General features: G+C 48.4%; 2 protein-coding genes across 3 annotated transcripts; both read right to left on the bottom strand.

Moving 5' to 3' along the window:
- Positions 1-240: 240 nt before the first annotated feature.
- LOC120698312 (non-specific lipid transfer protein GPI-anchored 2-like) lies at positions 241-1,988 on the bottom strand. Its single transcript, XM_039981854.1, has 3 exons — positions 1,283-1,988; positions 1,091-1,195; positions 241-643 (listed from the first exon to the last, which is right to left on the bottom strand). The coding sequence occupies exons 1-3, from the start codon at positions 1,650-1,652 to the stop codon at positions 522-524; spliced, it is 597 nt and encodes a 198-aa protein (XP_039837788.1). The 5' UTR covers positions 1,653-1,988; the 3' UTR covers positions 241-521.
- A 9,691-nt stretch (positions 1,989-11,679) lies between these two features.
- LOC120698311 (ADP-ribosylation factor 2) lies at positions 11,680-15,023 on the bottom strand. Of its 2 annotated transcripts, XM_039981853.1 has the most exons (7): positions 14,868-15,023; positions 14,213-14,373; positions 13,182-13,252; positions 12,892-13,011; positions 12,444-12,562; positions 12,106-12,187; positions 11,680-12,009 (listed from the first exon to the last, which is right to left on the bottom strand). In XM_039981853.1, exons 2-7 carry the CDS (start codon positions 14,358-14,360, stop codon positions 12,004-12,006), a joined length of 546 nt encoding a protein of 181 aa, XP_039837787.1. In that variant the 5' UTR covers positions 14,361-14,373; positions 14,868-15,023; the 3' UTR covers positions 11,680-12,003. The 2 variants fall into 2 exon arrangements, with proteins under 2 accessions (XP_039837787.1, XP_039837786.1); XM_039981852.1 differs by lacking the exon at positions 11,680-12,009 and having other exon boundaries at positions 12,097-12,187.
- Positions 15,024-15,227: the final 204 nt, after the last annotated feature.

Below are 15,227 nucleotides of genomic sequence, written 5' to 3'. Positions count from 1 at the left end.
GCCGCTCGGCTCGGTTCACGCCGGCGGCGTTGGCCTTGGCCGATCCGCGCGTGTCCGCGGCTCCGCGTCCACGGCCGCCGCCGCGCCGGGATCCAGTGCCACGTTTGCCGCTGGGAGCTTCACGCAAGTTTCGTGACTTGGGGGACACTGGCAGCAGCCAAAGGGTATACCATAACTTTCACTGTAGATATGCACAGCAGAGATGGCGCGAGCGAGGGACAGAGCACACAATAGCAAAAGTGAAGGAATCCAAGGGGTTATGTGTCACTGCCACTGCACATCAGCACATCGAAACGGTAACCGTCCCAGCAGCAGCCCAAAGAACACATGCCGCACGAGCCCCCACAGTGTACAGCAGCTAGCAGGTAGCAGTGCGCCAGTGCAGAGCATAATAACATTATAACAACCAACAAGCAGCATGTACTATGTATGCAATGTGCGGACAATGTTGATCGAGTTGAGACAAAGGAATGTTGATCATCGAAGCAGCAGCGGCATGTAGAGCTACAGCCCCTCCTCATCTAGAGCATCCTGCTGAGGGTGGCGGCGGCGGCGAGGGCGGCGAGGTGGATGCCGCCGGCGGAGGAGGAGCGGCGCGCCGCGTGGCTGGTCGAGGACGGCGGCGAGGCGACCGGCGACGTCCCTGCAGGATGATGCCCGCGAAGTGAAGTTTTCAGGTGAGCTGTGGGATTGATTAGGAAGTAGCAGTGCTGCTAGTACTAGTGACACAAGGGTGGGAGTTAGCGATGGTGATTAAATGCGTCACGAGCCGCGGATGAACCAACCTAACTGTACGGACTACGGAGCGCCAGAGGGCATTAATTATCAGGGTCAATACGAGCACCTTGTCACTCTCTCTGCTGCTCGCTAACATGAAGAACAGCAATCGGCACGGCACAACCAACTGCTCAAATCAAGTTACTAACAATTCGATCGGTGCGTTGGATACTCTAGTTAGCCCCCCAAAAAAAATTACAGCACGAGTCCATCATGTTCTAGAAGTATGTTCAGCATCAACGGTATTGAACTGATGCAACATTGTAAGTGATCAAAGTACGCGACCGGTAATTGCCGAGTTGGTGTGCTTTACCTGGGAACACTGGGCCCTCCCCGGAGGGAGCCATGCCTGACATGGGCGACGGGGAGCCTGACATGGGCGCTGCGGCTGGGCCCACGTGGACGTGATACCCCATGGCTGCAATGACCCACGATTAATCAGCCAGCCAGAGGCAGAGGCTGGGTGACGACCAAACCAACTAACCAAGTGGACGACGAAGCGAACCTGTGCAGGTGGAGACGGGCGGGGTGGCGACGCGGCAGATCCCCGGGAGCGCGAGCGCGCGGGCGTAGTCGACGGCGATGCCGTAGGAGTCGGCGGCGCCGGAGAGGAGCTCGCAGAGGCAGACCGGGTTGGAGCCCACCAGCCCCGCCAGCTCCGGGCAGCACGGCGCGTCGGGCCGCCGCGCCGCGCTCCCCTTGGTCACGTACGACAGGCAGTCCGACATGTTGAGCAGCGACGTCATGCACGCCGGGTCGATCGTCCCGCCGCCGGAGCCCGACGGAGCCGCCGCCGGCGCCGGCGGCAGCTGCTGCGCGCCGCTCGGCGGCGCCGACGACGCCAGCGCCACCGCCACGAGGAGGAGCGCCGCCATGGGCGCCTGTGCTGTGAGGGCGGTCGGTACCTACGCCGGGCCGGTCCCTGGCTAGTCCGGCCGGCCGCTTTGGATGTCGGGGGCGAGCTCACGGGCGGCTAGTTTGCTGACAAGCGGTGGGGTGTGCAGGGAAGGAATGAATGGATGAATTTGGAGGCTGCCGGCCCTGTCCCAGCGATCGTGGACTCGTGGTGGTGTATCGCATATATAGGCAGCCGGCCGCCCGCCGTAGCGGCGCACGCCGCTAAGCTGCGCGGAGCGTGCACGTCTGGATGGATCATGTCATCGGACGGCCGGGATCGGCGGGACGGAGCCGCGGGGCAACAGCTGGTGCTCGGGCGCGAGGTGTATGTGTGAGCATTCAACACGCCTGATCCAATCCAGCCGCGACGCTAGCTTCTGCCCGGACCGAGGGCGGGAGTTAATTGGGTTAGTTTCTTGTTGGTGCGTGCCGCGGCGCGCGCGCGCTCTACTCGTAGCCGTGCCCTGCTCGATCAGCTTTCCTCCTCCAGCTTGTAATCGTGCCGCGCTGCTGAATGGCTTCGGGACTGCCGGACTGGTAGCGAGAGTTGCCGTGCTCGCCGAGCAAGCTTAAGCTAGCCTGGGCGCCGGCGGCAGGGTTGGCTGAGGATCGTGGACTCTCCGATTCTCCTTTCTCCATCGTCCATCAATGACGACGGCAGCAGGAGCTAGCTAGCTAGCACCAGTAGAATAGAACCAACGAACGAGCGAGCTCGCCATTAATGACCGCGCATCCAGCTGCCAAAGCACCCCGGCCCCGTCCAATCCATCCTCTTGCTTTTCTCCTATTTTTTTATCTCCCCCGCGTCTAGGAGTGTACTATGCGCATCTCGACGCCGTCCACGCCGAGGCGCCACGCGCACGCGTTCGCGGCGGACGGGGACCGGACACGCTGCCACGCCCTGGACGATGAGCGCGCAGAGGGGCCGGCATGGCGCGGACTGCGTGATGATCCGCTCCGATCCGTCACGCCATCGTCGCTACGTGAGCGCGCCTGATCTCCCTACAGGCTGTGGCCGGCCCGGCCGGGACCGCCGTTCGGAGCGTACTACGTGTGCACTCTCCACTACCGATCCCCAACAGCGGTTTTTTCTTTTTTATATTTAAAAAAATTAAAATTTCAAAAATATATGTCCGTTTTGGAAAATTTCAAAAATATACTCCGGTCGCCCTATGGGGGGCGACAGGGCTCAAATGTAATTTTTTTTTTCAAATTTGCAACGAAGTCCCTGGAGTAAAAAAAGGGGGGCTGTTGCCCTCCCAACGGGCGACGGGCCCCTGTCGCCCACCCCAGGGGCGACAGGGGCCTGTCGCCCGTTGGGGGGCGACAGGGTCCTTTTATAACCTAGCCGTCATTCCCTTTGTCATTTGAGCCAAAAAATTCAAGAAAAAAGCTGGAGTGTTTGCCGTGTTGTCACATCTTTTTGAAATGGTGGAAGGGCACTGTTATTGGGTCACGTATGTCTGTGCAAAGAATGCGACATTTGGGATCTCGTACTCGCAGCTAGATACACTATGGTTCCTATTTTGAGCTATTCGAGCGTGTAGTCGTCATCATCGTCGGTAGGATCTCGGCCAATAACTCCTACCGCACCTAACTTGTCCTTCATTAAACCACGGAAAAAAATTGCAAGAACTTTCCTTATTTCACGAGCATTATGGAACCCACAAACATAACAAATTCACATCAATAGTACCTATAGAAACAAATGACAAGTAAACTAGCACAATCATAAACATCGGATACAAATAAGCGGTCCGCAGCTATCTCATTACAAATAAACATCAGAGATACAAACATCAGATATATCTAACCACCCCTAGGTCGTCGGACCCTCTTAGCCCTCTGCTGGGCACGGACATGGCCCTCGGAGTAGGTGAGAACATCCGTAGACCTCACCTGTCGCTCAGGACGCGCAAGGGGCTGTGGTGTCTGCTGCTGAGAGATCCCAAGTGGTGCTCCTCCTAGTTGTGAATACCCCAAGACATCGGGGTCACCTTGCGCGGCAGGCTCTTCTGGAGACAAGCTGTCGAAGTCGTCTAAGGTGAAAGTGTAGCGAAAATGGCCTCTCATGCTATATTTCAATATAATGTTTTGGTGATTGATATAGACAACACAACACTTGGACTAATGTGATTGTTAAGATGACTATTCTCAGGCTTTTAGGTTCAAGTGATGACAAAGAGAAGAGAGGTGTAGCAAGGCCCTGAAACCTCTTCGGTCCAAAGGACAAGAATCGAAGAGACTGTGAAGAAATTCAATACATCGGTTGAACCGATGTTAAGGAAAAGACACACGCCGGTGTAATTGTCCAGAAGCTGGAAACTGAAGATACACTCACCGGATTAACCGACGTTGAAGAAAATGCATACGTCGGTGCATTGCCAAACGAAGACCGATGAAAATACATACACCGGTTGAACCGACGATACATCGGTCAATTGCATCGGTTCAGTTGTCCAGAGAGGTGGTTTTGGAGGAACGTAAAGAAGTTACAATCACCGGTTAAACCGACGCTAATTTTACATACACCGGGTGATTGCATCGGTTAAACCGGTGATACACCGGTTAATTGCTAACGGCTAGTTTTTCAAGTGGCAGTTTACATACACCGGTTGAACCAATGATGGCTTTTGGGGTACGTCGGATTAACCGGCGTTAAGCACATTTCTGGCAGCTTTTCTCCAACGGCTATATTTGCTTGTGCTGCCTATATATACCCCCAAGGCCGGGTCATTTGTGTGTGCTGGAGTTCAAGGAAGTATACAAGAGCTAAAGATCATCTCCAACCACCATAGAGCTTCATTGTACATCATATAGGCTTAAGCACACTTGTGAGAGTGCTTAGTGCTAGTTTAGGCTTAGTTCTTGAGAGAACTAGCTTGAGAGAAAGCCTTGCTGCGGCAAGCACCTTGTGTACTCGTCGTGCGACCCTCCGACTTGGTGTGGAGTGGCAACGACACTTTGTGCGGGGAAGGAGGCCCCTACTTGGTGTTAAAGCTCCAAGATAGTGAAGACGGTGCCGTGGTGACGTTTCGAGATAGACGGTGGCGGTGACCTCGTCTTTGTGACTTGGCGTCACTTAGCCTTTACTTGTCGGGAGCCTTGGAGGCGTGGCAAGACGGTGATCAAGCGAAGAGACTCGGCATCACACTTGTTCTTTGTGAGCAAGTGGCCGTGGACGTAGGGAGGGACTTTGGTGTCCTAACCGAACCACGTTAAATCGTGTGTCTTGGTGTCTTCACGGGAGTTTGCACATCCTCTCCCTTACCGCTTTACTTATCGCATTACGCTTCCGCATTTACTCTTTCTTGCTTACCTTTACTTTTCTAGTTAGTTTGATTAGGATTGGCTATAGGTTGCAAGTCTTTTGGGGTAAGTAGAGGGTAGCATAGATAAACCTTAGTCATAACTAGCATGTGTAGGACGTGTTAGGTTTATCTTATGCAATTAGATTGAGCCCTAGGATAGAAAAGCGATTAGCGACCCTATTCACCCCCTCCCCCTCTAGGGTCGGACACCCCGGTGATCCTTACAGAAGGTCTCGTTATCTGGTCGAAAGGAGGAAGAAGAAGGTCCGGCGCCCGCATCGGGGTAGAATCCTACGCAAAAATGTGGATGTTAGCGTACGCTCGTATATTTCGTAATGACATGTAGAAACCGAAATACGAAACATAAACTAACCTGTGTAGACCGGTATCTGTGGCCCCGGTACCATCCCTGGATACGGTCCGCCAACTGGTGCTGTCCCTCTAAACATTCCAGTATGGCCGAACACAGTAGCTGGATCGTATCCTGTATGTGATATTAGTAAATATGTAGGAACACTTGATCTAATTTGAAGAGATATGTACGTTACCTGCACTTGGGAAGAACTGCGACGTCGGCCCGTGCACGGTCGACGGACACGGGAACGAAGACGAGGCCTGGGACGACCCGTGGCTGTCTTCGTACTGCACACGGCTTCCCAAGTTGTGCACTACCTGACGCAACTGATCACGCTGCCTCGACCATGCCTCTGTCTACTCAAACTGGGTCATTGGGGATCCGGCACGTACCCTCGTCAGGTAAGTCGAGCAGTCCGTCTCCATCATGTTGCAAAGGTAAAACTGCATCCATTCAGTAAAGGTACAGTTAGGAATGCATGAATTATCTTACGAATATGAATATATATATATATATATATATATATATATATATATATATATATATATATATATATATATATATATATATATATGCAAATATGATCAAGAGACTCATCGCGCCAGCTAGTGCCTCCACGTGGTGCCGGGCGTAGCCATCCTGAGTCCTCGCCTGGTGTGGCTGCGGGTGAGTGTCAACATAAACCAGACGAACCCGAGTCCGGGGTAAGTACCAGGTGAGGTAAGCCCTAAAGGAGCTGTCTGTGTGTGGTCCTGTTGGATGGACCAAGTGCTCGTCTGCCTGTTCCCATTGGTCCACCCACGGCGTTCTCATGTGTCTTCATGCAGCCGTCGCAGAGTCCACGGTAAGTGGCTGCAAGTACCGCCTCACCCCAGCTGTAGGGCGGTACGTCCTCGTCCCCATCCGCAATCTCACGTGCATACGGAAGGAGAATCCTATCGACCGAGTTGCCATGAGTGTTGTTGAACATGATGTAACCAAACAACCAAAGTAGGTACGCCTCCAGCGATCTGGTCACACTGTACTCGTCGGCATCCGCAGCCAACAGGGCAGGCTGCATAAACAATTAAGATTAATGGTTTCAACTGACAATGGAACATGTGAATTGTAACAATTAAATTTAAATATGGAATGAATACGTACTGTAAACTGTAGGAACCAGGTCTTCGAAGGACCTGCTGCTCGCGGGTGCGGGTTGATCGGACCTGCTTCTTCCACGCGGTCAACCAGGGCAAAACGGGCCTCCAGGTCATCCTTCCACGAGGCCGCGACCACACGCGGACCTACATCCTCCCCGACGATAGGGAGGCCGAGGAGGTAGGCCACGTCCTGCAGCGTAGGAGTCATTTCCCCACACGGGAGGTGGAACGTGTGTGTCTCCGGCCTCCATCTGTCAACGAGCGCCGTCAGGAGGGATCGGTCGAGCTGAATAGGCCCAACCTCGACAAGACGGCTCAGAGTCAGTAGACCGGCGTCACGTAACCTGCAAAAAAACAAAATTGTCGAAACAAAGGAATACCGACGAATACATAAGTGATAAACAACAATATTTCATTACATACCGGTCACACTGTAAGGATCGATGGACCAAGAGGGGGGGTGAATTGGGCCTTTTTCAAATTTCTAAGATAGATAAAACAACCTTAACCTATGCAATGCTAGTAAGGCTCAATTCACCAACCGGCTAAACAAAGCAAACTACACAAGCTAACAAAGATATGAAACTAAGCAAGGTAGAGCTAAGCTATGATCTCTAAGGTCAAGCACATGAAAGAATGCATGAAAGTAAGTGCTTGAAATGAAAGAGAGTGCAAGAGACAACCGGATTTTTTTCCGTGGTGTCGATGTGTTGGCACACACCCCTAATCCACGTTGTGACACTCACTAAGAGTCTTGTCACCTCCCATGTCACCGAGACTTGGGCGCTCACTAAGAGTCTCCGTTCACCATCCCGGCGTGGTGGAGCTCAAGCCACGTACAATCTTCTTCTCCGGGCTCCCACAATCCTTGGCAAGCTCCGCGAGAAACACTTCGATCACCAAGATCGTCTAGGTGCTGCCAAAACACTAAGAGTAACAAGCTCCTAAGCCTTCACTTGACCTACACTCAGTTGGCCCTAACTCAATCACACTTGCTACACTTGCAAAGGATGAGTTCTTCAAGGTTGAAGCACAAACTAAGCACTAGATCTTCTCTCTTTTGCTCAAAGCTCTTTCTCTTCTTCTCAAGGGTGGCCTCAGGTTTTCAAGGTGTCAAAGGCAACTGAAATGAGCCAGGGGGGTACCCTTATATAGAGTGGAGGAGGTCACATAGCCGTTGGAAGTTTTCTGCAGAAAAACCGTGACCACCGGAAGAACCGACGGTATAGAAAGTATTGGCATCGGTTCAACCGGTCTCTCTGTGTCAAAGAAGTAGCCGTTGGAGTTCTGACACAGTATCCATGCTTGTGTCATTGCACCGGTGCATGCTCCGTAGGGGCATCGGATCAACCGGTGCTGAAGAGGTTCACTGATCAACTCAAACAAGCGTTCTGGAACAAAGTACATCCAATGCACCGGTGCTTTGATTCTGAAGCGTCGGTTCAACCGGTGCTGAAGAGAAGTTGAAGTCAACCAAAACATGCTCTCTGGAACAAAGTACGTCTGATGCACCGGTGCTTTGATTCCGAAGCGTCGGTTCAACCAGTGCTGAAGAGAGGTTGAAGTCCACCAAAACATGCTCTCTGGAACAAAGAACTTCCATTGCACCGGTGCTTATTTTTTGACCATCGGTTCAACCGGTGCCATACTTGATTTCTGCCTTCATCCAGAGAAGATAGACCGACAGGGCATCGGTCCTTCCGCCATGCATCGGATGCTCCGATGATAGGTCACCGGTTCAACCGGTGCTGCTGTTTTTCATTGTATTCAGCTGTTTTGACTTGGATTCGAATGTGACTTTGATTGTTTCTTCTTCCAAGAGTTGTATTGACTTCTATTGACCATCTTTTGCTGTTATTGAGTGAGTGTGCAAGATTTCTAAGGCCAACTCAAGTTTGATCAAGCTACTAACTCATGAACCCCTCTTAATAGTACGATCAAGAACTAGAAACTATAAAACCTAACTAAAACAAGTGTCCTTCAACTCCTTGTGACACTTGAGACTAGAAAGGTCCTTAATCTTTCAAATTGAGTCCTTGGTACGCATGATTGTTTCGAATTGAGGGGTCTCCTTTCATATTTCATATGAGACTAATCCAGTTATTGAGCTTTCCTTTAAAACACACGTTAGTCGCATACGGTTGTCATTAATCACCGAAACTTACCATTAGCATCTATCGGCCTAGATGCGCTACACACACCAATCGTGGTGTATAGAGATCGCCCCTCCGGGTGGACGAGGACGTAGCACCTCTAGGGCTCGGTGCTCAACAACTGCAAAGTAAGACCTGTGGCTCGAGTCGATAACTGGGTCTAGCAAGGAGTCCATCTCCATACCTGCATTCAAAAATATATGAGAACACATAGGTAAATATATATTTCATACAAATTGGACACATAGGTACAATAATAGTTCATTACATACCTGCAATATTTCATTACTACATATTACAAATAATGAAATATAATTGTGGATCATGACACCGAATGCCTTCCACGAGCAATTCTCGCCGATGCTCATCTGAACGTAGGAGGCGCTCCATCTCTGGGATTTCCGGAAGGACCGACGTCAGCAGCATCGTGAAGTGCATTCTGAGGACACTTCTTGTAGTTGTGACCCAATGCTCGATATTGGCTGCAACGCTTTTGTGCCTTGCTTGCTTCCGACTCGTCCATACCATTCCGAATATGACGTGTCTGACGGCGGCCTTTGCCTTTCTTAGTGGCTGGATCAGGAATAAACATCTTATTCTCATTATCCTGAGTGAAAGGCCCCACAATTCCAATCCCGTATACCTCATGTCCCTAGGTTGATACAGCTGCTTCCTTGCTGAAATGCTCTAACACAAGCACCTATGCAAAAGAAGACTCGTTGCATAATTCTTTGTCCCCTAGTCAAGGCTGGTACAAGATATGTGTCATAAAAGCTTCCAGCATTTCTATCAGCAACCTGGTATAACATACGAGGTAGGTTATCATATGATGCCTCGTATGTGCCGAACCGCATCTCCAACACTCTTTGTTTAGCCCGCCATGCCTTCAAATAACTGATGGTGTACTGGTAAGTCTGCTCAATGTGTCGAACAATCATTTTTGGCTCATAATTTAGGTTGTCCATAATAAACACATACATTTGCTTTGCAACAAAGTCGCATGATATATTGCGATGCGAGGGAACAACTTCTGACAGCAAACAAGTGTGCTCTGTGACAATGGAACATTTCCAGTTTGACTTCTATTTTCCTTTGAATGCATGTACTCGCCATGGACATCCAGCATTCACACACTTCACCTCATATTCTTTACTGCCAGACTTTACGACTCTAAATTCTCGTTTCAATGAGATTGACCATAGTCTCACAGCATCTTTTACAGCTTCAATGTTTGGATATGTTGCACCTTGCACTACCTCATTCCCTCTGTACTCCCACTCCTGATTTCGTACATCTTCTGCGACATGACTGCCAAAACCATGCTCCTTCCACTCTTTTGGCAATGAGTACTGCTCGTCATCAGATGAGCCCTCATATTCTTCCATCTCTATTGCGGTTTGGTCTTCTGCCTCCATCTCGTCCACAATGCTATGTATCCTCTCTCCCTCATCAGCAAGGCCCTGTGGTCCCATGTTTTGGTTCTCTGTCTCTTCTGACTCATCTTGCTCAACATAATTGGTCTCTCTTCGAATACTCGGAGTTCCTTGATCTGCACAATGTTGTATTTCATTTTGTGTCTTCTCCCGGATTTGAACAAGAATGGCCAGAGGCCACCCACGCTCTAGAGCTGCTTGCATGTACTTCTGCCAGTCATCAGTGCTGTGTATCATCATCAATTCCCATAATTCACTTTCTACCTCCCAATTAACAAGAGACTGGACAGTGATCACATGTGTCAACGGATCAACACGGAACCCACGCTGCAGCCACTTACATATGGAACCAAAACTCCTTTCCAGAGGTTTATCTATGCCGCTAGATGTGCACTTGATCTACTCCATTTGGCCCATACATAACATTGTATTCACCATAAAATACTTGAAACTGCATCTTGCTCGACATATCTGTATATCACATAATACTTATCGAGTTATACTCTTTACTTCACTACCTTATTCAATAATCCGTAAAAACTAAGTATGAAATTCAACTACAACGTATAAGTATTCATAACTACGTGATGACACTCAAATTCTATACTGCATATGCCAAATTCTATTCTAAATCATAATTAATTTATAAACACGTCTCTAATAGTACTGCAATTGTAATAATAAATGCGTAGTACTAATTTTCTAAACTAATTTACTACTACGTAACTACAAACTAAAATATCATTAAACTCCTACTTAAATGGTTCTACTATACCACTAATTAAATTAAATTACTCACCCCTACTTAAATTACTCATACTTAAATACGTAGTACTTAAATATAACAATATATAAACTAAATGTGCTAACCTGCAGATCACAAGTGCTGAATCCGACAGGGGTTCGCCGCTTTCCTTCTCCTCACTTCTCTCTTTTTTTCTGGATTTTTGGTGGAATTTTCGGGCTCAAATGAGGAGGGAAGGGGAAGGTTGAACCTTATATAAAGGGGCTTACCCCGGTCGCCCGCGGGGGGGGGGGGGGTGGGGGGGGTGGGGGGCGACAGGCCCCTGCCGCGCCCGTGGGCTGGGCCCAGCGGTCACCCGAGGGGAGGGTGACAGGCCCCCCTGTCGCCCGTTGGGGGGGCGACAGACCCCCCCCTTTTTTTACTCCAAGGACTTCATTGCAAATTTAAAAAAAAAATTACATTTGAGCCCTGTCGCCCCACATAGGACGACCGGGGTATATTTTTGAAATTTTCCAAAATGGACATATATTTTTGAAATTTTAATTTTTTTAAATATAAAAAAGAAAAAACCGCTCCCCATCAGACCTCCGGAATGGAATGCTTTTCCGTGCGTGCAACGGGCTCAATTTTGCTTCTTGACTAGTGCCAGTAACCGCCACACGCCTGCTGACTTGCTGAGGCGCACCAGTGCTACAAAATGCTCCTGCTGCTTTGAAGCAAGCTACGAGCCAACGAGATACGATGCGAGCCCGATCAGGTAACAACGTCCCCGAAGGTGAATCCAGAATGGATCCCAGAGGTTCCAATTTGGAATGCGCCATCAAACGAACGGACAAGCACTCATGATGGTACTAAACAAACGCGGGAGGGAATATATGCTGCACACAACAAACTACGCGACCATTAAGCTAGTCATGCCAAGAGGCAAGTCGAACACTACAACGCCTCATACTGAAGGGTACACAGCACGACATATAGTAAACTTTGCACAGACCAAAACAGAAGAGTGGACAATTAACAATACCCACGAAAACATCTGATAACTAGCTCCTTTGACAAAGGAGCCTTATCCTCCCCAAAACACCCCCACATTATCTCAGTCACAACTATATGGTGCATAGCAGTATGGTAAAGGCAATATGTGCTCCCAACATCCAAAGTATTTTCATTCATTGGAGCCCTGCCAAGATGCCTCAAGCCTGTAGAGAAATCAAACGACAAATGGTCAGCGCGGTGCCGCCATTTCGGGTGGAAATACCAAAGATACCCAATGAAAAGCAGCTCTGCTAAGATACCTTGTTGGCAATGTTGTTGGAAAGCCAATCAAGCCCCTCATACAAACCCTCACCAGAGGTAGCACATGTGCTCTGGATGTACCTGAAATTGTAAAGATATTCATGTTAGCTTAGCTTCAAGGGCACAAACAGTGACGAATTGTGATTATCAAGGAAACATAGCATACATCAGTCACACATATTGCATGCTAAGCAGAATATTTGGTGCTTAAGTTTAAGTATTCGATTTATGCAAAAAAAATTGTACCATGTCCAATTCCTTTCTGTATCAACACAATATTCCTCTCAGTTATAAATAATTGTGCAGGCGCATGCTTTCAGAAATATAGACTACATACCAGTGCCGCTGGCGCAGGGAGTGCAGGCCAAGCTTGTCGGTGATTTCAGCAGCGTTCATGGCATTAGGAAGATCTTGTTTGTTTGCAAACACCAGAAGCACAGCATCACGGAGCTCGTCCTGTCAGCATAAGACAACAATAATGTCACTAATCAATAGATACATGAAGTTGTAAGAGATAAACTTCTTCCAACGATACTACTCAAACATCACGAAAATGAGCATTCAGATTTTAACTAAAACAAGGAAAGTGATACACAATTTCTTTCCTTGGTGTAATTTTCCCAAATCTTTGTGATATACTGCGCGCTGTTGAAGGCTAAAAGATTTAAAACTAATAAACAAGTACTTGGGTGATCTTTGCTACATAATATAAAGCCATATGCATCTGTGCATCTGTAACTACTATGACAATCTTATTTCAAATAATCGCAAGGAAATAGTAATACCTCATTCAGCATACGATGGAGCTCATCTCTGGCCTCAACAACACGCTCTCTGTCGTTGCTGTCCACAACAAAAATGAGGCCCTGGGTGTTCTGGAAGTAGTGCCTCCACAGGGGACGGATCTGTTAAAATGAAACCAAGAAGATATCAGACCACAAGTACATGCCAAGTAAAGTTTCATGTACGACTCTCTATTACACAAGTTATGTCATACATCCAGAAAACTGGCAACACCTAGCATGGCATAAAATGTATCATGACCGAAAGAAAAATATCATATGGAATTTCTTACCTTGTCCTGACCACCAACATCCCAAACAGTGAAGCTAATGTTCTTGTACTCAACAGTTTCAACATTAAATCCTGCAGTTTCAAGGATAGCAAGTTTAGTTATTTATACTCAAATGTAGATCGATGATAGATCACAAAGGCAAGGGGAAACAAAGGTAAAATCTCATAACAGAACATAGTCAAGAGTATAATTGGGAGTTATATATCTTTGTTAATATTAAGCATGAATAACCAAATACCAATAATAATTGTAAAAAATGTTCAGCGACTGATGAGCGATCCAGAACACCTCATATTGGTCATTGGCACGACTAAGGTTGAAAAAAAATGGGTAAATATAATTCAGAAAATAGTTATAGTTATTCAATGGCTTAATTAGGAATAGTCAAAATGACAGCATAATGAAAAAAAAATCTATGCTATGAAGACCAACTGCATTCTAATAATGGCGCAAAATTTGCATCATAACTACAGAATGTGCTGAAAAGTTATCTAATGAACAACATATCAAGTTTCAGGATGTCAGTTATTAATAGGTTCAACGCAAAACAATAGGCTGACACCTCAGTAGTTTGATCATCATATATTTGGCATAGCTTATGTCCCTTGTGGACTTATAGGACCCGACTTATAGGACCCAGAAAGACTGAAATTTCAGAAAGCCAACAGATGAGATGAAACAGGTAGGCATTTTGCGTCATCTAGCTTACAAATTCTGAAGTAAGATTCATTGCTACAAAGATTCAAGTAAAAATCAAGTGTGAAATATCACTAGATCCTAAAATATGTAGCTACCATTAAGTCAGGCAAACGATTATTTCCGAATGAACTTAAAGCCCAAAGCTCTAAGGGTATATGTTGTCATGAAAAAACAGAACATTCCTTAAGCCTACATAGCACATAGTCCTAGGCTCAAACTAGAGCAAGGAATCGAGACTGCAAGCTTCCCAAATTACCAACAGTTAACATTACAAGCAACAAGCAAGTATAACAGTAGTGAACCATGACACAGGATGCAGATGAAAGGCGTACCTATGGTGGGGATGGTGGTGACGATCTCGCCGAGCTTGAGCTTGTAGAGGATGGTGGTCTTACCAGCCGCGTCGAGACCAACCATGAGGATCCTCATCTCCTTCTTGGCGAAGAGGCGGCTGAACAGCTTCGTGAACGTGAGCCCCATCTCCGCTCCTGCGCTGAGAAAGAGACGAAAGCGAAGGCGTCAGCAGTCGGCACATAGATCCACACAGCCTCCGAAGATCACAATATCACCAGAAACAAAGCCACCGCAATTAGATCCGCGGGAGTCGATGCCACCAGCACGCAGATCTACGGCAACGGCGCATGCGAAGCGCGGGAACGGATCAGATTCGGGGGGGGGGGCACAAGCGAGGAAATCGCCCCGAGATTCCCGAGCAACCGCGTCGGAACGAAGCTGAGTCGAGCGGAACCGGTCAAACACGCCCGGATTCCTCGAATAAATTCACCAAATCGATCAAACTTATCAATGAACTACGCGACTTAGCTCCCCGGATCCGCTAAACCTAGCAGACCAAGCCGATAGCAGCGGCGCGCAGAAACGCCGCGAACCGAATCGGCGAGACCCATCGTGATTGGGAGCGGGATAACATCGACCAAGAGACAAAGCCATGAGTTCCAATGGAGAATTGATGGGGGGAATGGTGGTTACCGAGATCGCGAGGCCTCGCCTGATCAGGTGATGGCTTCTCCGGATTGAGATTCAGTGACTTGCTGCGGCTGCGGGTGCGGCCTCGGATCGCAGGGGAAGAGGAATGGGGGAGGCGGAGAGAGAGGGCGAGGCGTTGCACGGGGAGTTGAATATATAGGAGGGAGGGGGACATGGGTCACGGGCAGGTGGGTCCAACGAGTTTGAGGCGCACAGCCTGTGGGGCCTGCTGGGAGTTGGGGCCAGCAACAGTGGTGCTGTCTCTTTTTGCTGCCCACCTAGATTTGGAATTGCAAATCTTCTATCAACCTCCGTTTCAAAATACTTGTCACTCCTCCTTTATCGTGCCAATTTTGACTAAAC

The sequence above is a fragment of the Panicum virgatum genome, chromosome 3K, assembly GCF_016808335.1.
Source record: "Panicum virgatum strain AP13 chromosome 3K, P.virgatum_v5, whole genome shotgun sequence".
NCBI classification, from domain to species: Eukaryota; Viridiplantae; Streptophyta; class Magnoliopsida; order Poales; family Poaceae; genus Panicum; species Panicum virgatum.
The sequence above is the reverse complement of the archived record's forward strand: the minus strand, read 5'-3'. Positions and strand labels throughout refer to the sequence as shown.

Coding starts and splice junctions, on each gene's coding strand:
- LOC120698312 (XM_039981854.1), bottom strand. CDS start 1,652: ATGGCGGCGCTCCTCCTCGTGGCGGTGGCGCTGGCGTCGTCGGCGCCG. Junction 1,196..1,282: donor GCCCGTCTCCACCTGCACAG/GTTCGCTTCGTC, acceptor GGGTCATTGCAG/CCATGGGGTATCACGTCCAC. Junction 644..1,090: donor GGAGGGCCCAGTGTTCCCAG/GTAAAGCACACC, acceptor ATCATCCTGCAG/GGACGTCGCCGGTCGCCTCG.
- LOC120698311 (XM_039981852.1), bottom strand. CDS start 14,360: ATGGGGCTCACGTTCACGAAGCTGTTCAGCCGCCTCTTCGCCAAGAAG. Junction 12,563..12,891: donor TCCATCGTATGCTGAATGAG/GTATTACTATTT, acceptor TTATGCTGACAG/GACGAGCTCCGTGATGCTGT. Junction 12,188..12,443: donor TCCCTGCGCCAGCGGCACTG/GTATGTAGTCTA, acceptor TTACAATTTCAG/GTACATCCAGAGCACATGTG.